At 36.9% G+C, this 23,370-nt stretch overlaps 1 protein-coding gene across 1 annotated transcript; it reads right to left on the bottom strand.

Annotated features, from left to right (window-relative positions):
* On the bottom strand, positions 1-23,370 carry LOC145769637 (activin receptor type-1-like). Its single transcript, XM_082581310.1, has 15 exons — positions 23,238-23,370; positions 17,686-17,804; positions 14,736-14,896; positions 14,068-14,204; positions 13,112-13,242; positions 12,659-12,736; positions 12,040-12,136; positions 11,477-11,667; positions 9,885-10,031; positions 8,891-8,975; positions 8,132-8,223; positions 7,060-7,168; positions 2,457-2,587; positions 1,558-1,665; positions 1-1,253 (listed from the first exon to the last, which is right to left on the bottom strand). Exons 1-15 carry the CDS (start codon positions 23,293-23,295, stop codon positions 1,143-1,145), a joined length of 1,755 nt encoding a protein of 584 aa, XP_082437436.1. The 5' UTR covers positions 23,296-23,370; the 3' UTR covers positions 1-1,142.

Genomic DNA, 23,370 nt, shown 5'->3' on the forward strand with positions numbered 1-23,370 from the left:
TACGTCACTGGTTTTAATCACGTGCTTCTTATGTAAGATTTCAAAAAAAAATTATCAGAAACATCGTTCGAATGAAAAATCTATCAAACCACCTGGTATTAATAAATTATGAGTTGTAATGATATTGAAAAGTTAGTAAAATAGGCCACTTGAAAGGGATCATAACTTACCCGACAGCAAATCTGTCATTTTTTGCATTGATTCAAGGCCTGCAGACGATGAACCAATACATAAATGACGGATTTAATGTCTGGGTATTGGGACGTGCTTCACCTGAAAGTAACATTACGATTGGTTGTAAATATGTCTAATGTTGCCAGATAAAGAAACATCAAAAATTTCAGAGCCAAATTAGGGCTGAGCATTATGCCTAGGCTTACTGTATATTGTACACAATGTGAATTACAAGACGCTGTGAGGTGTGTAAGTTCTGCAGTAAGCATAAAAAATAATAATACATTTAAAAAGCAGAATTGGAAAGGGAAGCAAAGGTAAAATGGCGTCCAGCACGAAATGTTCAATGACTGTTGTGCAACGATATGGATGCTTTAAACGCTGTAAGAAGTGACATTAAAAAGACAAGCATACAAGATAGAAAAGCTGTACAGATTTCTTCGTTATCAGCACCATACAAAAAGGTTTGACAAAATACAATATTTTAGCTACCATTCAATGATCATCATTAAGAATCAAATTCATATTCTAAAACGACAATAATGGTGCGAAAGTGAGCATGGACACTTAAAAGCACACGAAAAAGACACAAGTTAAAAGATACGTTTCGAGCAGTGGCGGAGTAGAGGGACGATCTCCCCCTAACTTTATTCATGATGTTTGCAAGGTCGGATTAATTTAGACTACTCATTACAGTATTGTGTTTGTATTAAAATTGCCTCCATCTACTGCTTGCTGGATCCGCCCCTGGTCTCGAGGTCGTTACTTTGGAGACTGGCTACGGCAGATCCCGCCAATGATCAGACATTCCTTTCAACAACACGAAACACGAAAAGTAAAACTGCAGTGAGTACCATCTGTGATCACCATGAACCTCAGTTACTAGAAAGTTTAAAAAGTCTCTCCTGACTCCTGAGTCTTCCTCTTCCCCATTGATGAACACAAATCGGACAAAAAGCTCACTTTGATCAGAGAAGATTATTTGCGTAAGAGCTGTCAGACATCTTGGATGGTATTTTTATTAACGGATCTTTGTCTTCGTGTTGTGATATCGTGACGTCAGGGTTGCTAGGGGCAAGCTGAAACAAACCAAGGAATAGTTGAGGAAATCAAAAAGATTGTCATCATTTCACAGTTACACATTTTATCGTTTTTCTTTGATCTAAATGTTAGTAGATAGTATAAGTAAAAAAGCAGAAAAAACAGGTAAAGTAGACCAAGCGAAAGTTTTCGTAAAAATTCTTATTTATTACTTTCTACAACGTTAGTTATATCTATAAACAATGTTTATTAAACATTCAATTGACTGAAAATTTTGACAGAAAATTAGCGATCAAAAGATTGTTTTAACTTAAACCTTAAATAAAAACTTTGCAATCACACCTGGTCAATTGTCTTCAGCAGGGTCTTTTTGATTCGCAGGATAGGCAGTCGGGCGGATGGATTCTTACACCAGCATTCCCGCATTATTTTCGCCATCAAGGAAAGCGACTGCAAATACAAACGCAGACCTTGTAAAATGCTGTAAACTTACTGCAACCCAGACAGCAAAATCCGTCATTTTTACATTGATTCAACGTCTGCAGACGTTGTCAGGGAAACAAAAGCATATGATGGAAAGAAATAAACAAATTTCGTTTCTGTTTTGCGAATTGTCTCGTGACGTGATTTTAACGTCACCTAATCTGGGATGGAAGACAGGATCTACCACTCCGAACACAAGAAATGAAGCTGAAACAAAGATGGTCAAGCTTGGTCAACCCACCACCATAGCAAGTGTATTCTATACGCAAAAATCAATCGCAAAGGATATTTCTAACAAACAATAAAACTACGCTGTTTTGTTCAGCACAAGCAAACAATCTAATCCTAATGGTCCCAGGTTCGATTCCTGGGCAACACATGTGGTTTTCCGAACAAAACGAGCAAATACAATTTCCTTTAAAAACATACAAAGAATGAAAAAGTTATGTTAATTTTCGTTACTAAGTTGTCAGGGAGAAAAAGTGCCCGTTGGAAGATATACGATATCCCAACATGTCATGGGAACGGTGGCGAAACCTCGTAAAGGCAGAAAAATACATGAACAGTTGCTTGGGTGGTGAACATATAAATGTATCATTTGCTAGTACACGGCCCCAAAACAATGACATCACAAATACAAAAAAAAAGATAAAAATACGACCATTTATTATGAACCAAAAAAATTACAAATTTGATCAATGATGTTTTGTTAAGACTAAGACATATCAACTAAAACAGACAAAAACTATTCCACTCACCGAGTCCGCTGTCCATCTATTGGGAAGCATAGGCCGGTATCCATCTACGCTCACCACTTTTCGCATCTCCTCGAATGACGGGTCATAGTTGACTACGTCATAATAAGGAGGGTTGTATTCTTCAAGAATGCCTAAAAAATGGTGTTCGTAAATGAAGGTGTATGGTTGAGATGGGTTAAGGATAACTTGCAAATTTTAAAATCAATATGGTACAAAGTCCATGGGAACCAACATACATTGCAATACTTGAAAGAGCTTTCATGTTGTTGTGCGATAGGCGCGATGTATGTATGTAGTGTATTTTTACAAATTTATTTGCCTTACGTCACAAAAGATAAGAGAAAGCATTTAGCTTTAGTAAGTGATACTAAACAAAATATTTGTAAAATTTCCAATTTGGAAAAAGATCTTAAAGTGCCCCTGACAGGTCGGATCCAAGTATAGTAACTTTTTAAAGCATTTCCTTGCGCAGAATCATACTTAGCGAACTTTTTAACCTTAACCTCGTAGCTCGACTGGTTAGGGCGTAATTTACATCAAACGACGGTTCCGCAGCGCCACCACAGGCGAAACTCCATATTTCACTGCTCTGGGACGACTTTAGTGGTATTACGTCATTCTAAGTCGGCGTTCTTAGCGACGGATGAAACATACGTTTCCTAGATGTAATTGCGGGATCACAGTTTAGTCGGAGTTGGTACAAGCGGTTGCTTTTTTCAAAGATCTGTTGTTTTTACAGTTTAATAAAACTGTACTGGATACGTTCCTACAAAACCTAAAATATACTTGAAGTGAAAAATGAAGAAATTGTACGAATCATCATTCATATTTAATTCATCATCACTATTCAAAAATAAATATAAGTTCTCTCTCTCTCTCTCTCATGATGTGCCCTCAGTACGTACATAGCAGAGTCTATACATGTAAAAGCCTAGTTTACCTGTACAAGGATACGTTTTTGTAAACGTTGTTGTTTAGAAGTGCTGAAATCATCATCAGCAACTGGTTGCATCTTTGCTTTTATAGATGGTAGCTTATGGCAGATTTCTTCAAAATGTAAAGTTTGCTCAAGCCCATTTTTACTTGAGTGGTATTAACAAAATCATCTTCAGTGAAGTGAACATATATGACTAGTTTTGTATGGCCCATCCTACTTTCGAACACTTGAAGAAAACTTCGATCATTTTCTTCTCAGCACCTTGTTTTGTGGGAAAGCGTGAAAAGAAAGCACACAGTCTTTGTCACTGACACTGTCACATATTTATTTTTTATTTGCGTCAGACAAAGCTGTCCACATCGAAAACAAAACAACGAAATACTGTAATACACAAACTGAAAATGCACAAAGATCACAGAGAGCCACCTTGGATGCCGTCGGTTTAAAAGCTCACTAAATAGGCTATCTACTGTTACAAATTTTAACATACAATGAGCGTTGGAAGAATTGAAAGTATTAGAACGATAAAAACAATCAGATGACATCAGGTCTGATATAAAGCGATTGGAGGAGTGTATGCAATCGGTTAATAAACAAAAATATGTTTTTTCCTCAATAAAGCATCAAACGTAGTTACATTATTCATTACTTGATATTCACGGGCACTGACCTAACGAGGCAAATTGTGCAATACAGTATTCTGAAAGAGTCATTGTAAGCAACACGTAATTGTTTTATACTAGAAGATCTAAACTTGTTCCACAACTGGGATAAGTAAAACGACATACAATAAGAACGAAATAAACTGTTTTTTACAGCGGGTGAGCATTTAGAAAAATTGAGATTTTGCATTATTTGCAGCACAGTACTGAGAGCGTACTTGCCTTGAAATATAATTTTCATCTGAGAACTATCAATAAATACACCCAGGCAGTGGCGTAGCCAAGGGGAGGGGGGGTTTTGGGGGTTACAACCCCCCCCCTTTGGCACGCGTGTGACGTCATGATATTGAGAATGATGCTTTCAGTCTAAAAAAAAAATTGCCTAATTTTAAACAAAATTGCATTAAAAGAGCGAGTTATGCCAATACCAAACATTCAAACATCTCAGCCAGGAATTAGCAACAAGAAAACGTAGAGACTTAGCTTTGTTTCCGAAAAATGCCGAAGAAAGCATGATCTTATCCTTTTGCTATGCTACCGGACAGCACCATTTTACAAGAATATTCGTACCCACATTTTTGTTGAAAATGCACTCAGAATGCACCAAATTCAAAGTAATTTTTCAAAATTTTCTGGGGGAGGCCCTCCAGACCCCCCGCCGCTGGGTGGTCTAAACCCCCCTTTTTAAAATTCCTGGCTACGCTACTGCACCCAGGTATTTTACAGAGTCTGTGAATACAATTTCAGATTTACCTAGATGTAGCAGAGGAGCACGTAAAAGATAAAAGTTTTTTGGGGAGAATAACATACCAAATGACTTTTTAGAATTGAAAGTAATTTCATGTTCAACAGCATACTTGTGACAAACATCTAACAAATTTTGTAAGCCATACAAACTAGGCGAGATGCAGCAAATGTCATCAGGAAACATAATATGATTTAGACAAGAGTTGCCAACATAGCAACCAACTTTTGTTTTATTGAGATAAGAAAGCTGATCAATATATACGGCAAAAAGATAGGGGCTGAACACCCCACCTTGTCAGACTCCGTTGGACACAGTAAATGATTGGCACAGGTGACCTTCCCACCTCACTTGCATGGTTTTTTTACTATAAAGGCACAAAGGTCACCAGTATTCCAATAAGCGAACAAAATAGATAGGCAGTAGGCACGTTACGTGTGATAAGCGTTTTAAACAATAAATGATGATTGACTTTGTCGAAGGCTTTTGAAGCATCCAAAAAGACAGAATATACAGGAGTGTCATGACTGATATAAGAGGACACTGGTTGTTTTAATAAAAAACACTCATGTCAGTACTATGACCAGACTTAAACCCAAATTGATTGTCGCTGGTATTCAAGAAAGGCAATAGATGATTCAAATAAAACATTCAAACAGTTTTGAGATTACTATGGCTAGAGCAATAAGTCTATAGCTACCTGAATCTTGAATGTCGCCATTCAAATTCTTTACAATCGGGACTAAGACAGTGTTCAAGCAAGAATTTGGTACAGTGCCATGACTAAGACACATATTAAAAAGTACACTAATATAAAAACGAATAATCACCATAAACAATATGTTCAGCTGAAATTTTGTCAGCACCAGCAGCGCGGTTTAATGGCAGTTTGACAAGCAAGGAACCAATTGTGTCCATGTTGCAACAAAAGTTGTAATATTTATCCCTAGAAGAAATACATGAGTTAACAAATTCTTTTTCAGTGTTGGTTTTGCTAGAATTTAGCAAAGAGCTGTAATGATGTTTTCACATCTCAGCAATTGCTTCAGGACCTTTTGCTCCACCAACATTTACAGGAAGAGAACTCTTTTTGCAAGTAGACTTTTTTACTTTCTGCCAAAATGACTTATGTGAGCTGTCCAAGTTGAGTGCTGAGGCAAGCACATTTGCTCTATGTTGTTCAGAGGCATGATTACAACGGTGAAAGGCTTTTTTAAACTCCTTTCGTTTGCTCTACATCAACTCATATAGGTAACCATTTCACTGTTTCCCATTTTTTACCTACATGATGTAACTTTCTCTGGCAGTAGCATGAGCTTGCTTAACATGATTATTCCAACCAGGAACAGAAAATATGTTACATTTCTTTACATCAACAAAGATTTTATCAGAAGCTGCTTTGAGAGCATCAGTTATAATATTATAGCAAGAGTCTATTGAGGCAACATGAGAAGCATCTGAACAATGAGAATTATTGCATTTAATTCTTTCAGTTGGCAAGAAAATTTTGGATAGATAGGCTATTTTAAAATACAGCAATACACATGAACAGCAATTTTTAGGCATTGCCTCAACCATAAATTAAAGGTAGCCTACTGTTTGTGAGATACTGTTGTTATACTGCAAATGGCTATAGCCAGATTAGGACAAATAAAAAAGTATCAAAATTGTAGCCCTATGAAACTGCAATTTCAATTGAATTGAGATGCTGTTTGATAAAAATAAACTCAACCTATTTGATCAAAACCTGGTAGTAATAGTAAGTTCACTCTTCTATTTCGGTAATTCTTAATTTGCACATGCTTTAGACCAACAGAGCCAAACACATTCACGTTTTGCAGTAGCCGTACTATACCTAACCAAGTCACCAGTCACCACAGATTGTATCCTTCCAGCTTACGGTGACGTCACAGCGATGTTGCCGTTTTTATTTTCGCAATAGAATGAGTGTCAGATTCGCCGATGTCAACGAAAGTTTGCAAGCGTGTAACTTAGTAGCCTGTTGATATTTTTTATAATTTTCTGGTCAGGGAAGTTTGTTAGCGTCACCTTTTTGGTATCTTAGGTAAATTTCGCAAATTTATTTACCTGTCAGAGGCACTTTAAACAACAGATAAATTCTTGCATTCCTCAGATCAAAGATACGTCACCCAACAATTCATCAAAAATGACATTTGTTTAGAAACGGATTAAAAGTCAATTTCAAGCTGAGGTAGATTGAATCAATGTAAAAAAACTACTGATTTGCTATCTGTGTACCTCCGCATCGGCATCTCCGCGCTACTTCCCACAGCACAAGCGAAAAAGAATATACATCCGCCTGCTTGAAGCATTCAAAGCTACAGGTGTTTAATGTTTCGTCCAAAACCTGACGAGAAAAAAAATTAGGATTAGTCTTGTGTAAAGCATGAGAGCAAAACAATTTTTAATAACTCATTTTTTTTTGAAATTTAATAGATTCTGCGGCACATTGAAGTATTCCAATTTCCAAGTGACAATGCGGCCTACTATAATAAAATGTTGAACATCCAAGCTTTAGACGGATCGACATGGAGGCAGGGTGGGAAGGCGATTGCGGCACGTAGAGGTGGATCCGGCCACCCTCGGTAACGGGGACATCACCGGATTAAAACTGGAGTATTACTATGTACATACATAGGTATAACGGGGAAAAGCTCAGCAAATCAGTTGCTTTTTACATCGTTTTACATTTACAACGATTGTAGGCTGTGAATCAGCGTCAAAAACGACTGATTTGCTGTCTGGGAGACCTGATTAATATTGAATTAGGCCTACCACTGGTATTACACTTACAACGATTCAATTTTGTAGTGTAACGCATATAAACAATTCATAGGATATCTTGCATTTAAGCAGTGAAAAATAGGCTTAATTTTTCACATTCACAATTGAAGCAAACTTCCCAATCGTTGGTTTTCAAAAAACAAGAAATTAGAATCAAGAGTAAAATCTTCTTGAATTTTTTTCGGATGATTGTTGTCTTTGGAAATATTTTGTTCTTACTCGGAACGTTCCAAATGTCTGATTCTTATATCGCATTACAAAAACAGTCTTCTCCACTGATTTGCGGTTTTTGGCCGCAGAGACCTCCTGAAATGCTTTGCTTGTCAAGGATCATTTGAGTCCTACCCAGACAGCAAATCAGGTGATTTTTTACATTGATTCAACGTCTGAAAACGTTGATTTGCTGTCTAGAAAAACACTGCCAACATACAGTGGTAAAAATAAACCTTCCTCGGTCCTGAAAGCCCATAGAAAGTGGTCAAGGACTGAACATTTTTCTTTGATATGATACAATCTTGCAGCTTACTTCCGGTGGCATGTATCTCTTAGTTCCCACCCTGTGGTTGTTTTTCGGAATTGTTATCTTTCCTTCTGTGCTGTCGTGAGTGACCGCAAGTCCTGCAGAAACACGACATCAAGCTAATGTAATTTTTAAGTAAAATAACTAGAATGAAACAAGAAAAAATTTAAGATTACTGGTCCAACGTATATTATTGCCAAAGGCATCAAATCACCTCACAAAATATTTTTTTCTCTAAATTGAAAGATAAGTGAAATAGGAGTCCTAGTATACTCATCTTTTTTGCAGAGATCCAACGCCTGTAAACGTTAAAGTGACATTGCTAGCTTCGGAAGCCTTTTTCGCTGACTGCTTGATTGGTTAAAAGGTTTTGTTGCAAAAATTTGATTTATCGATTTATACTAAATTAAGTTTTTATTGTGGAGAAGAAAAACAAACAAGATTAAACGAACATACAGTATCAGAAACTTATGCAAAAATACACAACTTCACTGCAATAAAACAACTTCTTTTTTGTTTAAAAGGAGAGAAACAATTTTTTCCAATGACATCAAAAGACAATTCAACCAGAAATTTACAAAATGAATTACCACAAATCTGTGCATAATGCATATTTTAAGTAACCAAACAATGGATCAATATAAAGATAATATAGTGTAATTTGTAATCAATAATAATCCAGCTGGCAAAATCCATCCTTTATACATTGAGATCCAACGTCTTTAGACGTTGGATCAATGCAGACGTTGAAGCAATATCACTTACCCAAGTCAGCAATGCAGCAAGTTAAATCTTCTTTCACCAATATGTTCTTGCTTTTGATGTCACGATGAGCAATGGCTGGCTTCCCCTAAACAAAGTAGATGCTCATGAAGTTGGCTGATTGTGAACAAATCATGAAATGATTGTGAAAGTTACAATCCGTTAACACTTCCGAAGGAAAATCCCCAGCACGAGCGGCAAATAGTGGTTACCCATGCAAAAGTCGAAAGTTTATAATAAAAAAATTGTCAGAGCCTTGATTTGTACACAAGTCTGAATAGCGGTCTCAAAGAACTCTTATCCATATGAGAATTATCCATGTAATTCAACTTCCCAACACATTCTTAATTTTTCTTCATCATTCTTACAGTTTTCGCTTGAAACAGCTACAAATACAGTAGTTGCAGGTGAAGTTTGCTGATTACAACTTAAATAAAGCAAGAACTTTATACGAAAACGAAGTTATACATCAGCCAAAAATTTGACAGACAAATCAGGTGTCGGCATACGATCAGTCGATCACAACTTTGCATGATTGATTGATAATGGGAATGTTGATCCTCGGAATGAGAAAGATTCTTTGAGAGCTTAATTCTGGCAGTTTAGCTTAATTGTAGAGGCTTTGAACCGCTGACATAGGCTCGGTCACCGAGTTGGACAGAGTAAAGTTTCCGATTGTTGAAGTGCACAAAAAAATAAGTTCAATTCAGATTTGTTCAATCACATAGTGACATGGTCAATTTATTGTTGCTCAAAAGGCAATCCATAACGAATCAATTTACTTGAAAGAGTCGGTTGTGTATGATCGGAAAAATTACAGAATAAGTGACAATTTGGTGGACGTCTGTAGATACGGTGGTGACTCTATTAAAGGCTGCATGTTCCAGCAATTGATGCTAAGTTAACATTGTTTAATTATGTCACTACAATTCTTCATCTGTCAAAAAAAACAAAAATGAGGACTCAGCCTGAGTGATTTTACTTAGAAAATACTTACACAAATCCCACGAATGTCGCTGTGCAAGTGGGCTATGCCGTTGGCAGCTGAGATGCACAATTGCAACATGAGATGCTTGTCCAACTCCCGTCGCTGAAGGAACTCGTACAAAGAGCCGAGTGGATGATAGTAGCATACTAGCCACAACTGCAGATAAAGATACTGATAGCAACAATGCAACTGAACGTTAAATAGCTCAAGTGGATTGGCTAATTCAAAAAGCGGGTCAGACTAGAAGATACAACGCAAAAAATTAGTGAAACCTCTCTCCAAGTGTAACATTTAGTTGTTACGAACACCCCAGACAGCAAATCCATTGTTTTCACATTGAATTCAACGTCTGCAAACGTGGAATCAATGTAAAAAAAACGATTGATTCGTTGTCTAGGACGCGGTTAGTGTTAGCAAGAAACAAGTTGCTAAAATAAAAGTTTTTACGTTGAAACCTTTCGCACCTTCCATACGTTGAAGCATTTACATCCGTAGATTAAAGTTGATTCTACATATGATTTTAAAACTTAAATTTCGGTTTTTATTGTTTTGTTGCGATTTTTGAAAACTGTGCTCATTTTACTAAAAGTGTACAATGTGCCCAAAATATTTAAATTTGTCAACTTGTTTTACTATAACACCGTTGAGTGTCAAGTAGCATTTTGGATAAGTTTTCTTTTTTGATACAGTCACGCATTCTGCTTTTCTTAAATTTAACTCTAAACCCATTGCTTTACTTTAATTGACAACAGAATTTAGTAACATACTAATCTATAGTAAATTGTCCCATCTGCTGTTCACAGGTGGAGGAATCAGATGAAAATTGAGATTGCATGACACAATTTTCGACAAAACAAGACTTTGTTGTGTGACCGAACAATTCCACAAAAGTTTCAAGTGATGCTAACGCGCATGTAAAGGAGAGGTTAAAAGAAAATATGCAGCTACGTTTCTAAACGTTAAATCGAAGTAATAACGTTCTTATTTGTTGACTGGGCGACGCCACAAGCAGACTCAGTGGCTCCAATTGGTACACAAGCGAAGACAGATAAGCTGATGCACGAAAAAGTTTATTTACAGTCGGTTCAACGTGTCTTTCCGTCAAATCCACGTCAGAAGTAAAAAGTGAGAAGTTGGTCACTTTAATGGCTTAAGCAAAGGCACTAGGTGAAATGTACTTGACTTGTTAATGATAGATAAACCACCACACTTGGAATACATTCTTTGATTTTACTATCTATCAGCCCGGAATGGCGTTATTTCAATCAATAAATGGTATTCGACGCACCATGTGGGACACGGAGGTCGGAGAGTTGGTATGGTTAAAAAGATAACAACACTCTTTGTGAAGGCACTTAATTCAGATCTAGCTAACTGTACGATTTAACGTTTCTTGTTTCCCGGTATTGTGAGGATCGCTATACCAACTGCTAAATCAAGAAATGACCCAGTATTTCAAAAACGAATAACCTTTTCACAACGTTCTGGGTCGTTTAATTAAGACGTGGGTTTTTGTTTACATAGTAGGTAGAATGTAAAAAGACATTGACTTTTGTCCAAGTGACAACTTTGCAGTTGAAAAATATACAGCAAATCGTCACCTGAGTTTCTGAGTTCCGTGACGTCATGTCTGACGCAATGTAGCCGAGAATATTATTGTGACGCAGTAAAACAGTGTTGTAAATCTCAGTTTCTCTGGCCCACGACTGTTCGTCTCTGGAAGCGAAAACTTTAACAGCAACTGGCTGTCCCTGCCAAGTTCCTTTCCAGACTTCTCCATAGCGCCCTTTCCCTGTTTGAAAAAAAATTCATTGTCAGCTAGGTCATGTGTTTATGCAAAGTCAGAAAAAACTTTATTTAAATGGGATAATCACTTGAAGAACAGAATGGATGGAAAAGATTAGGAACTTTAACAACAAGTAGTTTCTTGGGAAGAAAAACGTTTCTCGCCAAACATAATTGTTTTATCTCTTTTGTTGTTTCACAGACATAGTTTCATTTTGTCAATCCAGGAAATAAAAAACCAAAGACAAGACTCCTACTTAGAGAGCAAACTTAGTAAAAAAAGCTTCCCCAAACAGCAAATTGTGTCAATGTTACGATAATTGATATTCAACAGCGAAATAGTTTCAATCACCAGTGTATTAGGTTAACATGCACTGACCTATACAATCAACCAGAATGATTTGTCGGGCCATGGTCCTCTGAACAAGAAAAGGAAGCCCGGATCCACTCCCGGAAGTTGCTGAATTCATCCAATCCTAAATAGCGCGATAAGATTAGTCATCCGAAACTGCAGATAGTTGTTTGGAGCACTGCGACCTTTATACACACTACACAGGCCATCCAAACGTGCAGCTTGAAATTTGACTGTCGAGGCCGATCTGTTAGTAGCGAAAATCGCCAGGATAAGTTAATAGTTTGAGTAGTATCGTGTTTTGTGTGATGTGTTACCACACAAATAATGGGCTAGCTTTTAGCACTTGTGCTGAAAATCCAAAAAATTTCTGGCAACACTGGTGATCGGGAAAGATTTATCGTTTTTTCAACATGAAATTAGGAGTTTTGCAGGGATTCGAAGTTTATTGATCACACTCTGGCAATTTGGATTCTTAAAAGATATTATTTTAAAAAGATATAAAGCAAATTTAGCTTAAAGTTTAAAAAAAAATTACCACGGCTTCCTGTCAGGTCTCCAGCTTGCACGTTGGCAAGGCTTGATTAATTATCGACTTCTATGGTTTGGAGCTATGCACAAATCGATTTTAATAAGAACAACTTACAGCAAGTGTGCTATCGCCTATGTGAGTTGTTCTCAGGCCTCCTTCTAGTCGACCGGCTTCCCGCTGTTTCTCCAACTCCTGAATAAAGAATTAATGGCGAGAATATTGAAAAGCCATTGAAAAGCCAAGGACTTCACAAATAACCGATTTGGCAATACTAGAGAGAGCAAGTCTAGGCGAAAAGACATACGAAGTGATGAAAGATAAAAACATGACATTTATTCAGCAAAATAACCTGACCAAGTTGTAGCGCCATGTACTGTAAAAGTAAATCGATAACTGGTATAAATATATGACAAAACCCTGAAAAAACTGCAAACATCACACAATTTTCAGGAAAAGGTAGTGAGCTAAGTTTACAGTATTAATTTAAAACATGCAGTAAATGACAGCGCAGCTTTGCCAAGAGTCTAGAAACCCAAATTAAGCGAATGTATGCAAATAAAAACTGACCTGCATTCTATGTATATGGGATCGTCTGACAAATCGAATAACAACAGCAAACAATATCATGAAAGCCAAGAACAGGCTCACGATGATGGCAACTAGCATCGATGAACTATTTGCAGCAGAAGGTGGAGAAGCTGCAGAAAAATAACAACTACAATAGTTTTTTCCAGACAACAAAATTCACAATTTTTACATCGATTTAACGTCTGCAGACGTTGAATCAATAGTAAAACAGAGCTGTCTCGATAGTGTTTATGTAGGCTCTACCTCTACCACAGGTGTTCAGCAACCACACACACAGAGGGGGTCTGCTACTATTCGGTGAGTCCGATTCGGTGAGTCTGATTCGGTGAGTTCCTAACCTCTAACCCTAACCTCTAACCCCTAACCCTAAAACGGCAATGATAATTAGGTTATGGTACCCAATAATTAAAAAAAAAAAATTGAAAAAATCCCCCGTTAAGGGATCGGACTCACCGAATCGGACTCACCGAAACGGGCCATTCCGCACAGAGGACCAGTGCTAGCTTGCGAAATATAGATTTTCGGGCAACTACAAAGCATAGTCCTTTTGGAAACATTAGAAAGAATTTTATTAAATTCAATTGCAACGTTTGTCGATTTATGTTTTGTTTCACTGCTCTCGTAAACAGCACTTTGAGCCATTATTCAAATAGATTCTATTTGAATAAGGACCTTCTGATGATCCCCCTTTTGAGGTGAAACAGGCTGTAGAGGTTTTAGCAGTAATAAATAGCTATATACTTATTACCTATTTGATGCAACTTGCCTTGCTTGGCTTTATTGCTTGGCATTGAGTACTTTTTGTAGTATTAATAGTATTTATTTTTCAAAAATTGCAATATATGTAACGAATGTAGGTAGCTAATATTCAGCCAGTAAAAGTTACCATTATTACGATGGGTGCAAAAAAGCAGCTTTTGGTGACGGAAAAGTACCTGTGGAGGGAGACAGTGTCGGACTGAGCTTCTCGTTGCACATGTTTTCAGAACAACAAATCATTGCAATTCTTTTTATGTGGCAAATAAATTGAGAATTGTGTGAAGAAGCAATGCAGCCTTTGATCGATTGTTTTCTGTGAAAGGCAACAGGTTTTTACCACCTTATCGATTTTTTGACATGCATTTACTCCAGCTCTATGCAAGGAAATTGCACTTACGGATATGCACAAGAGAATTTCAAGAAAATTTACAACTTGTATGATAAAACAAATTAATTAACTCAATGTCTTTCCGAAATATACGCATTGGAACGAGATAAGAAAAATTTAAAAAATGAATGCATGCAGAAATAGTCATTGCTGACAGATCACACAGTAACCGGTAAACATGCTGTCTGTTTATTTAAACGCTGGATAAAATAGAAAACTAAACGACAACCAATAGTTTTAACTCATCTTTAAATGTAATCACCCATGCTAGTCGGTTGCAAGTAATGAGAAAGTATGCTGCTTAAGTAAATAAGTATATACAGTTAAAACAAAATATGTTTCAATGTAAGTAATAATAAATATGTGCGGCAATCTTTTTTTTTTCAGAGAATAGTTGTTTCACCTGGTGGAGGTATAAAAATTTAAACCATCAATGAATTAAAACAAAATACTCACACATCCCCCTCCTTTAAGTAAGAGAAACATGAAACTGTAGTGTTACACAGGTGGTTTTCATCACATGGTGATCCAGCACTGGAATATATGTCTTGATGCTCACAGGCACAACTGAACACTTCAAATTCTTCAGCTTCTGTATCTGTACGTTTCTCATCAGGCTAAGGAAAATACCAAAGCAATAAAGTAAAAAAAAATAGGACACTGTATTATGATCAGCTCCACAAGAAGGCCATATACCATTTCGATATGATCTGAATTGTTAAAAAAAAAAAAATTAAAAAAACGATAACCGATACTGAAAAATTAAATACTGATTTCATTGAAATCAGTGTTTCAAGAGATCTCATTTTAAAAATATGATACAAGCTTTTTTGTGAAAATGTTTGACACAGTAATAATTGAGTTGATATCTATCACATGAGATCAGAGTTCAAAATAAAAAATGTGTACATCTACTGCTATGTTTGTTGCATGTTGGACTGTTGGTTCAATAATGGAAGCACTTCTCTGCCATACAACAAATTTATATTGAGAAAATGAAAGTATGAAAACGGATTAATTGACATCATGAAATAAAAGGCAAGTAGCAACAACATTGAATAAAACAAAAAGACATGCAAATTTATTACTAGAAAAGTATAGGAATAAATTTGCAATTCCTATTAATTTCATTCGCTAGGAGACTTACCATTAGGGTGTACCATTTTTCAAAAAGTTTTTAGAAATTAGTGCGGCTATGTATCACGGGTTTCCACTTTTGTTAAAAAGTATTTTGGTGGAGTTTCAGAATTTTCCCGCCAAAACTGTGGTTCTGCCGCCATTTTGAAAAAATGGCGGCCGGATGAGATATCATGAAGATCTACAGCCTTAAACTGGCGCAATGTGATCATGTAATATGTCGATTACAGGGTTTTTGGGGTCAAAGAACACGAATCTGAAATCAAAAACGCTCTACGAGAACAATTTTGCAAAGTGAAGTTTTACCCCTTGAAATTAATGGTGAAATTTTACAGACATGGACACAACCTGATCAAGAATACCTCACGCCAGAATGAATAATCCTGAACTATTGTCAAACTTTTGAAATGACATCACGATTCATTTACAAACAATTTGAGTTAATCACTCTCAGACATGATCCATCCCTGTTTCTTCTGCATGCTATTCCTTTATTATCATCAACACAATACCAGAGTTAAGCAAACACCCAATTCACTAAATTCTTGACGAATTTCTTTGACAATTGAGTTTGGCTAACGTAGCATTTTGTAATCTGAAAACTGGTCTCTGTGCCTTTGCACAACAAGCAAGAGTGCTTGCCGGTGGCTCTCGTCCGAACACCTGTCAATAGAATCAGTGAATAGCTTAATCCCGCGTTCCGCAATATCGTTGACCACCCTTACGTTCAAAGTGAATTTGTTTAGTTTCTGACGTTCTGATGAAACATATCCTCTCATTTTCAGAATCTTACCGTCTCAGTGAAATATTTCCAAATCAGGGGCCTGGAACTCATCTCTGATATTTTGGGAGTGAGAGGACCTAGTCTTATTAGCCAGTATGAGCTATTGTGGCTGAGATATTAATATCAGACTTGTATGCCGGACGCTCGAGCCACAGCAGCCACGAACATTGTTCTTTGCCGATAGCTCAATCCAAGTCGATCAGATGTTAAAGCTGTAGGCAACATAATATTCATTTTCTTTCTCTTCCTTTCAGGAGTTTTCCAGTTGTCGCTTTATATTTCTTCATCTGTAGCCTACTCCAACTTCCCTGTTTTAAGGTCAGCAACATCCTCTTTCTATTTCCTTTCACCAGCTGCACGTGTAGTTTTTCTCTAGCTAAGTCCCATCTCTTCTGCAGAGCATCTGTGCACAATGCGCAACCTAATTGATCTCGCTGGAGCTGATTTTTCAGATGTTCCAGATCTGTCTCCCAGTCAATGATACCAGAATGCATGAGAATTGACTGCGAGGTAGTCTTAGATATATTCAGAGCATCCTTGAGCTTTTCTTCTATATCACGCTAACATTTTTTAAATAAATCACTTTTATTCCTCTCACGCCTAGAATCAAGTTCTAGTTGATAACAAGTTTCATACAAACTCCTCAGATGCCGGTCTATATCCGCATTTTAACAATAACCTTACACGATTCCTTCTCTGTTCCAGATTGTTTCTCGTTCTTCTTACTAAATACCAAACCCACGCCAAAATGATGTTTCCATACCTGGCGAATTTCCTCCCTTGCTATCACGATGGATTGGTTGATCGTTCTGTGACTTTCGTCTCTGAGGAACAACAGCCTAGCTAGAACGTCAGAGCTTTTAGGAAGCTCAGAAACACCTAGTCTGTGCTAGTGGTCCCAATGAGGAAGTACTTTCTTTTTAGTGTTTGTGCCAATGACGGGTATGCTTCACCGGCCGTCTCATTCAGTGGCATAACTGATCTGAATCTTGTAACTTGGGTAGGATCACTAGCTACTCTTCGAGTCACTGTAGCTAATGAAGATCTTCGTCGTGTAGAATTAAGGCATTTACCCAGTTGGGAGAGTTTACTTCTGTTTTTCGAACCTTTTGGTTAAGGTTAAAATGACAATAAGATGCTCTTTTCATGTAAATCTGCAGTCCAAAACAGTGTGGTCACATCAATATGTCAAAATTCACTTTGTAAAATTGTTGACGTAGAGCGTTTTTGACTTCAGATTCGTGTTCTGTGACCCCAAAAACCCTGTAATCGACATATTACATGATCACATTGCGCCAGTTTAAGGCTGTAGATCTTCATGATATCTCATCCGGCCGCCATTTTTTCAAAATGGCGGCAGAACCACAGTTTTGGTGGGAAAATTCTGAAACTCCACCAAAATACTTTTTAACAAAAGTGGAAACCCGTGATACATAGCCGCACTAATTTCTAAAAACTTTTTGAAAAATGGTACACCCTACTTACCATGTTAGGGGCAAAAGGAGGAAGATCCCATTCATTATTGGACTTGCTTGTATTCATTTGTGGTAAAAATGACATATAACTACTGGTGTCATTGTTTGGCAAAAGCGAATGAGACAATTCTGCAAAAATTTAAAACACTACTTTTGAAAACAACTATGCATATAAATAACTTATATTTGATTCTATTTGAATAAGACCTTCTGATGATCCGTTAGGTGAAACAATTTGTAAAGGCTTCAGATAGTAATAACTATATTTGATTTAATTCGCTCTGCTTTGTCTTTTTGCTTAGCATTGAGCACTTTTTGTAGTACGGTATTAATAGTTTTCATTGTTCTTAAATAACTTATATATATATATACTTAAACATTTTAACAATTTTTTATTCTATTAATTTTAACTACCGTAATGCGTTGTAGAAGAGAAAGCTCCAGACAGGTGCACTACGAAAATTTTAACAGGAAAACTATATAAATCATACATATTGAATACACAGCAGCAAAACTTTATGAAAAACATCAAATGTGTTGTTGGCCAACAGCCCCAATCACACACCTGGTAATTGTGCAAGTTTTTATGCTTTGCACAGTGCACATCACTGCACACCGTATATATATGACATGCAAAAAATAAATAAGCTTGTTTACTTACTCAAAAAACTTAAGATATATATACAATTATACATTTGAACAATTTTTGAATATACAAATTAAACAAAAAAGTTTAACAGCAATGATATTTTATGCAGTTTAGGTGGGGTGGAGTGAATCGGCTTTTTTTCAAATCCAACTTCAGCCCTGGTTTTAGAATACAACAGGACATTTTAAGACTTCTGGAAAAAAATCAAAGTTTTATTTAAAATCCCTCTTTACCCCGAAAACTACTTTTTGCATTTTATAGCCTAACATTGTATGGACGTCACTTTTTGTTTGACATTTAAAGTTCAAATATTATTTGCTAATGTACTAAAACACTTCAAGTATGTTGCAAGATTGCCATAAACATTTTTCTGATTCTGGTTTCAATGTAAAATACAAGAAAGTGGCCATTTCGACTTGCCCGCATGGCTATGCACATGCGCAAAAGTGTGACATTAATGCAAGCAGTTTGTATGAAGCTGCAGTTGTATTTGAGTCTACGTAAATGGACTAAAACCTATCTCTAAAACCTAATTTTCAAAAAACAAAGTTAGCTTGTTTTGTTAAAATAACTGATTCAACTGACAAAACGTCTTTGGCTTCAATCTGCAAAAATGTACTTTGCATTTTCTATGCAAGCCCTCATTCTGAGATTTTCTGCTCAATTTCTTTTCTTCTACCTGTCTATTTTATCTGCTAGTTTCAGTTTCATAATGTAGAGTGACTTGCTTTTGGTTTGGTATGCTTTTGCTGCAACAACTAATTGAAAACCCCAGACTGACAACTGCTGCTTAAGATGCTTCTCAACAGCAAGTTGTTGTAATGGATGGTTGTCGACGTGAGGTGTTGTTGAGAATGCTCTACCAAGGAGACACTACACAATGCGCTATCCCTGTGAAGTGAACTTTCGAAGGTCTTTCCTTTAATCCCCTTACAATGCATAGCATTGTACTCAAGACAAGAAAAAGCAACATGAATAAAGGAACCATTTTTTCTTGAAACCTACTGTGTTTCCCCAATTGTTTTTTGAGCCACAAGCTGGGGAGAGCTTTGGCACCACAGTTTTTGGTTAACCTGTAGGCCTAGGGTGGCCCCTTTTGAGGCAATTTTTTCATTTCAATTTGCCTGGGTGATAGATTTTTGCCTTAGCCCAAAATATTAATAAATCCAAAAATTTTTTGAAATCTGACCCTGTTTAGACCCTGCCCCAACACCATTTTTAAATCGAGCCCCCTAAATCACGTTTTTAATGATAAAATTAGTACTATTTGAGCTAGATATATGTTGTTGGTATTCATTTTTATTGATTTTCAGAAAGGAAGACACTTGCATGCCTTAATTCAAGATTTGAACAACTTTTTATTAATTCATTTTACAGTATCAATGTAAATGCTTCTTAAATTGACCGATGAAGTGATATGATTTCTTTCTGAGAGTTAGGCAAAAGACAAAGTGATGAAAGCACTACTAAATTATTGACCAAGAAGTAACAGCACATCGCATTTCACACAATAGAATCTATGTTTGCTTGGATTTTCTGGTGACACGATATTTTTTCCCGATCCATGGCTTTTTTCTTCCTTCCATGGTGCACAAAGCTTCACCAATTAAGCAATTTGTCGTTTTTGCCCGGCTATCCACCCAGTTGCTGTTGTTGTCAGTTTAACTCCATGTTCTACAGATTGAGTGTGATTTGGATAATTTAGATGAAAAAGATGTTCCACAAATTGCTTAATGTTAATGCATGGTTTGGTCAGGGGAGGTTCATTCAAGGGAATGATTCCTTTTTTGTTTGAGAGGTAAGATATTGTGGACTGTGGAGCACCCACTGCCATATATGGTTATCATTTCTGTACTGTATAATACGTTGCCTCAAATTTAATTTGGGAAGGTGAAACTCTTGCACTGAAGAATTTTACGATTGACTTTCATCATTGGTGGTGCGCCAAATGTTATAGATTAGTTTGCCTGCATTAGCTGTGATGGTTTTGTTATCATCGCCCAGCATTGCCAAAAGCACGTTTTTGGGATGAGCAAAAAAGCAATTTTGTTGAACACTCTGTTGAATGACTAGGAGCACTTCATTGCTATTGAATAGATTCTTTTTCAGTTGCATTTCTTGAAAAAGACTGTTCGGCTCATCCTTGATAGGACTTTTATATTTAGCTTGAATGTGACTTTTCTTTTTGGCAATGCTGGGCGATGATAGCAAAACCATCACAGCTAATGCATTCAAACTAATCTCTAAGATCAGGCGCACCACTAATGATGAAAGTCAATCGTAAAATTCTACAGTGCAAGAGCTTCACCTTCCCAAATTAAATTTTGAGGCAACATCTTATACAGTACAGAAATGATAACCTTATATGGCAGTGGGTACTCCACAATATCCTACCTCTCAAACAAAAAAAGAATCATTCTCTTGAATAAACCTCCCCTGTCGGCTGCATAGCTGAGTGGTGAGAGCCCTGGAACGGCAATCGAAAGGGTGCCGGTTCGACACCGCCCAAGAGCATGCGGCTGTGTCTCTGGCAGGACACTTAAAGGCATGCCTGAAGGTGTACACGAAGATTGGCTTCCTTGACTTCCTGTCCACTTAATCTAAAATCTAAATCTTCAACCACCGGTGTAGGCCTAAGCCTGGATACATCAAACAAACAAACCTCCCCTGACCAAATCATGCATTAACATTCAGCAATTTGTGGAACATCTTCTTCATTTAAATTATCCAAGTCACACTCAATCTGTAAAACATGGAGTTAAACTGACAACAACAGCAACTGGGCGGATAGCCGGGCAAAAACGACAAATTGGGGAAGCTTTGTGCATCATGGAAGGAAGAAAAAAGCCATGGATCGGGAAAAAGTATCATGTCACCAGAAAATCCAAGCAAACATAGATTCTATTGTGTGAAATGCGATGTGCTGTTACTTCTTGGTCAATAATTTAGTAGTGCTTTCATCACTTTGTCTTTTGCCTAACTCTCAGAAAGAAATCATATCACTTCATCGGTCAATTTAAGAAGCATTTACATTGATACTATAAAATGAATTAATAAAAAAGTTGTTCAAATCTTGAATTAAGGCATGTAAGTGTCTTCCTTTCTGAAAATCAATAAAAATGAATACCAACAACATATATCTAGCTCAAATAGTACTAATTTTATCATTAAAAACGTGATTTAGGGGGCTCGATTTAAAAATGGTGTTGGGGCAGGGTCTAAACAGGGTCAGATTTCAAAAAAAAATTGGATTTATTAATATTTTGGGCTAAGGCAAAAATCTATCACCCAGGCAAGTTGAAATGAAAAAATTGCCTCAAAAGGGGCCACCCTACTGTAGGCCTACACAAGTGGAAGCCCAGACAGCTTGATTCTATAGCTCAGCCAGCCATGGATATTGACTACCTTGACTCTTTATCCATAGATGCACATTTGACTTGTTTCATAATGACAAGTACCGGCAGGCGATTCCCATCACTAACTGTTCTAGCAATAGTATTGTAGCATTCATCACCAATTTACATAACATTAGGCCTACTCCTAGGCATGATTTACAACGAATCTTATCATCAAACATTTCACAGTGTCTGAACAGTAATTTTATGATACAACATGCAGCTATAAACATGCAGTATAAACAAAAATAAACGGCTGTTTAAAAAAAACTCCATATAAATATTTATATGTAAAATCCAACAAAGTTGTACGAAAAATTATTTGCGATCAGAAAGTAGGATATTTCTATCTTGGGAGAAAAGGCTGCATAGTGTGCATAGGCTAGGCTTAGTACGAACATGTTACCACTGGGGATTTCGATCTGAAGTAGATTTTGACAAGTAGCCTATTCGGCTATCGCTTCGGCTATGGCTTTTATCGGTTTAAAGTTTTAATTTTACAAGAATGATAAGCCACACGTGTGAGGTAAAAGCTGTATATACAATACCCTTGGATCAATTTGATGTGGTAGCCTATTCTCTATTTCTTCAATACAGTTCTTTGTCGGCTGCGTAGCCGAGTGGTAAGGACGTCTGCAAGACGTTCGAAAAGACGTGGGTTCAACACCGCTCCAGAGCATGCAGCTGTGTCTCGGCAAACACACTTAATGGCAAGCCAAACTAAGGGGAGCAGCTGACTCGAAGATTAAATGTCACTTCGCTGCTTCCAGTCGTCTGTTGTATCGCATCTGTGATCGCAGTGTACTGTATGTTATCGCAATGGGGTGCAATTAAAAGCATGATTATTATACAGAAAATTTGTATTTATGGTACACTTTTGCACATAGTCATGTGCACAAATCGAAATGACCACTTTCCTGTGTTTTAAGATAAACCAAAACCAGAAAAACTGTTTGCGGCTGTCTTGCAACATTATTAATGTGTTTTAGTTCAGTAGCAAATAATATTTGAACTTTACATGTCATTAGGGAACGTTCAAATATTACGTAGCGCCTTCGAGGGGGAGGGGGGTTTTATGCAAAGCGTTACGTTAGCGTCACATCGGGGGGGAGGGAGTTCAAGCAAAACGTTACGTAACGCTTTCGAGTACGGAATGGTAGTTTTTTGTGCTGAATTTGTAGTGAAAAAGCGTTACATGGGGGAGGGGGGGATTAAAAAAAGCGTTACGTTGGCGTTACATGGGGGTCAAAAATTCGGAAAAAAAGCGTTACGTAATATTTGAACGTTCCCTTAACAAAAAGTGCAGTCAATGCAATACAAGGCAATTAAATGCAAAACATAATTTTCGGAGTAGGGGAGAGGGTTTTAAACAAAAATCACAAAAAAACATTTTCAGAGGTTTTAGAATGTCCTGTTGTATTCTAAAACCAGGGCTAAAGTTGAAATTAAAATGATCCCCCCTATTTAAGCTAGAAATTGATGGAAAATACCGTATTATATAATCTTTCATCAACTTACCAAACTGGTTGAAGTACAGAATTAACATGAAGAGTCCAAATCTGCACTCCATATTCATGTCACAACATAAATCTTTAGAGCAGTGGTTCCCAACCTTTTTCTTGTCACGGTCCCCTTTAGACAAATTATTAAC

This window comes from Aplidium turbinatum, chromosome 4 (genome assembly GCF_918807975.1).
Source record: "Aplidium turbinatum chromosome 4, kaAplTurb1.1, whole genome shotgun sequence".
Classification (NCBI taxonomy): domain Eukaryota; kingdom Metazoa; phylum Chordata; class Ascidiacea; order Aplousobranchia; family Polyclinidae; genus Aplidium; species Aplidium turbinatum.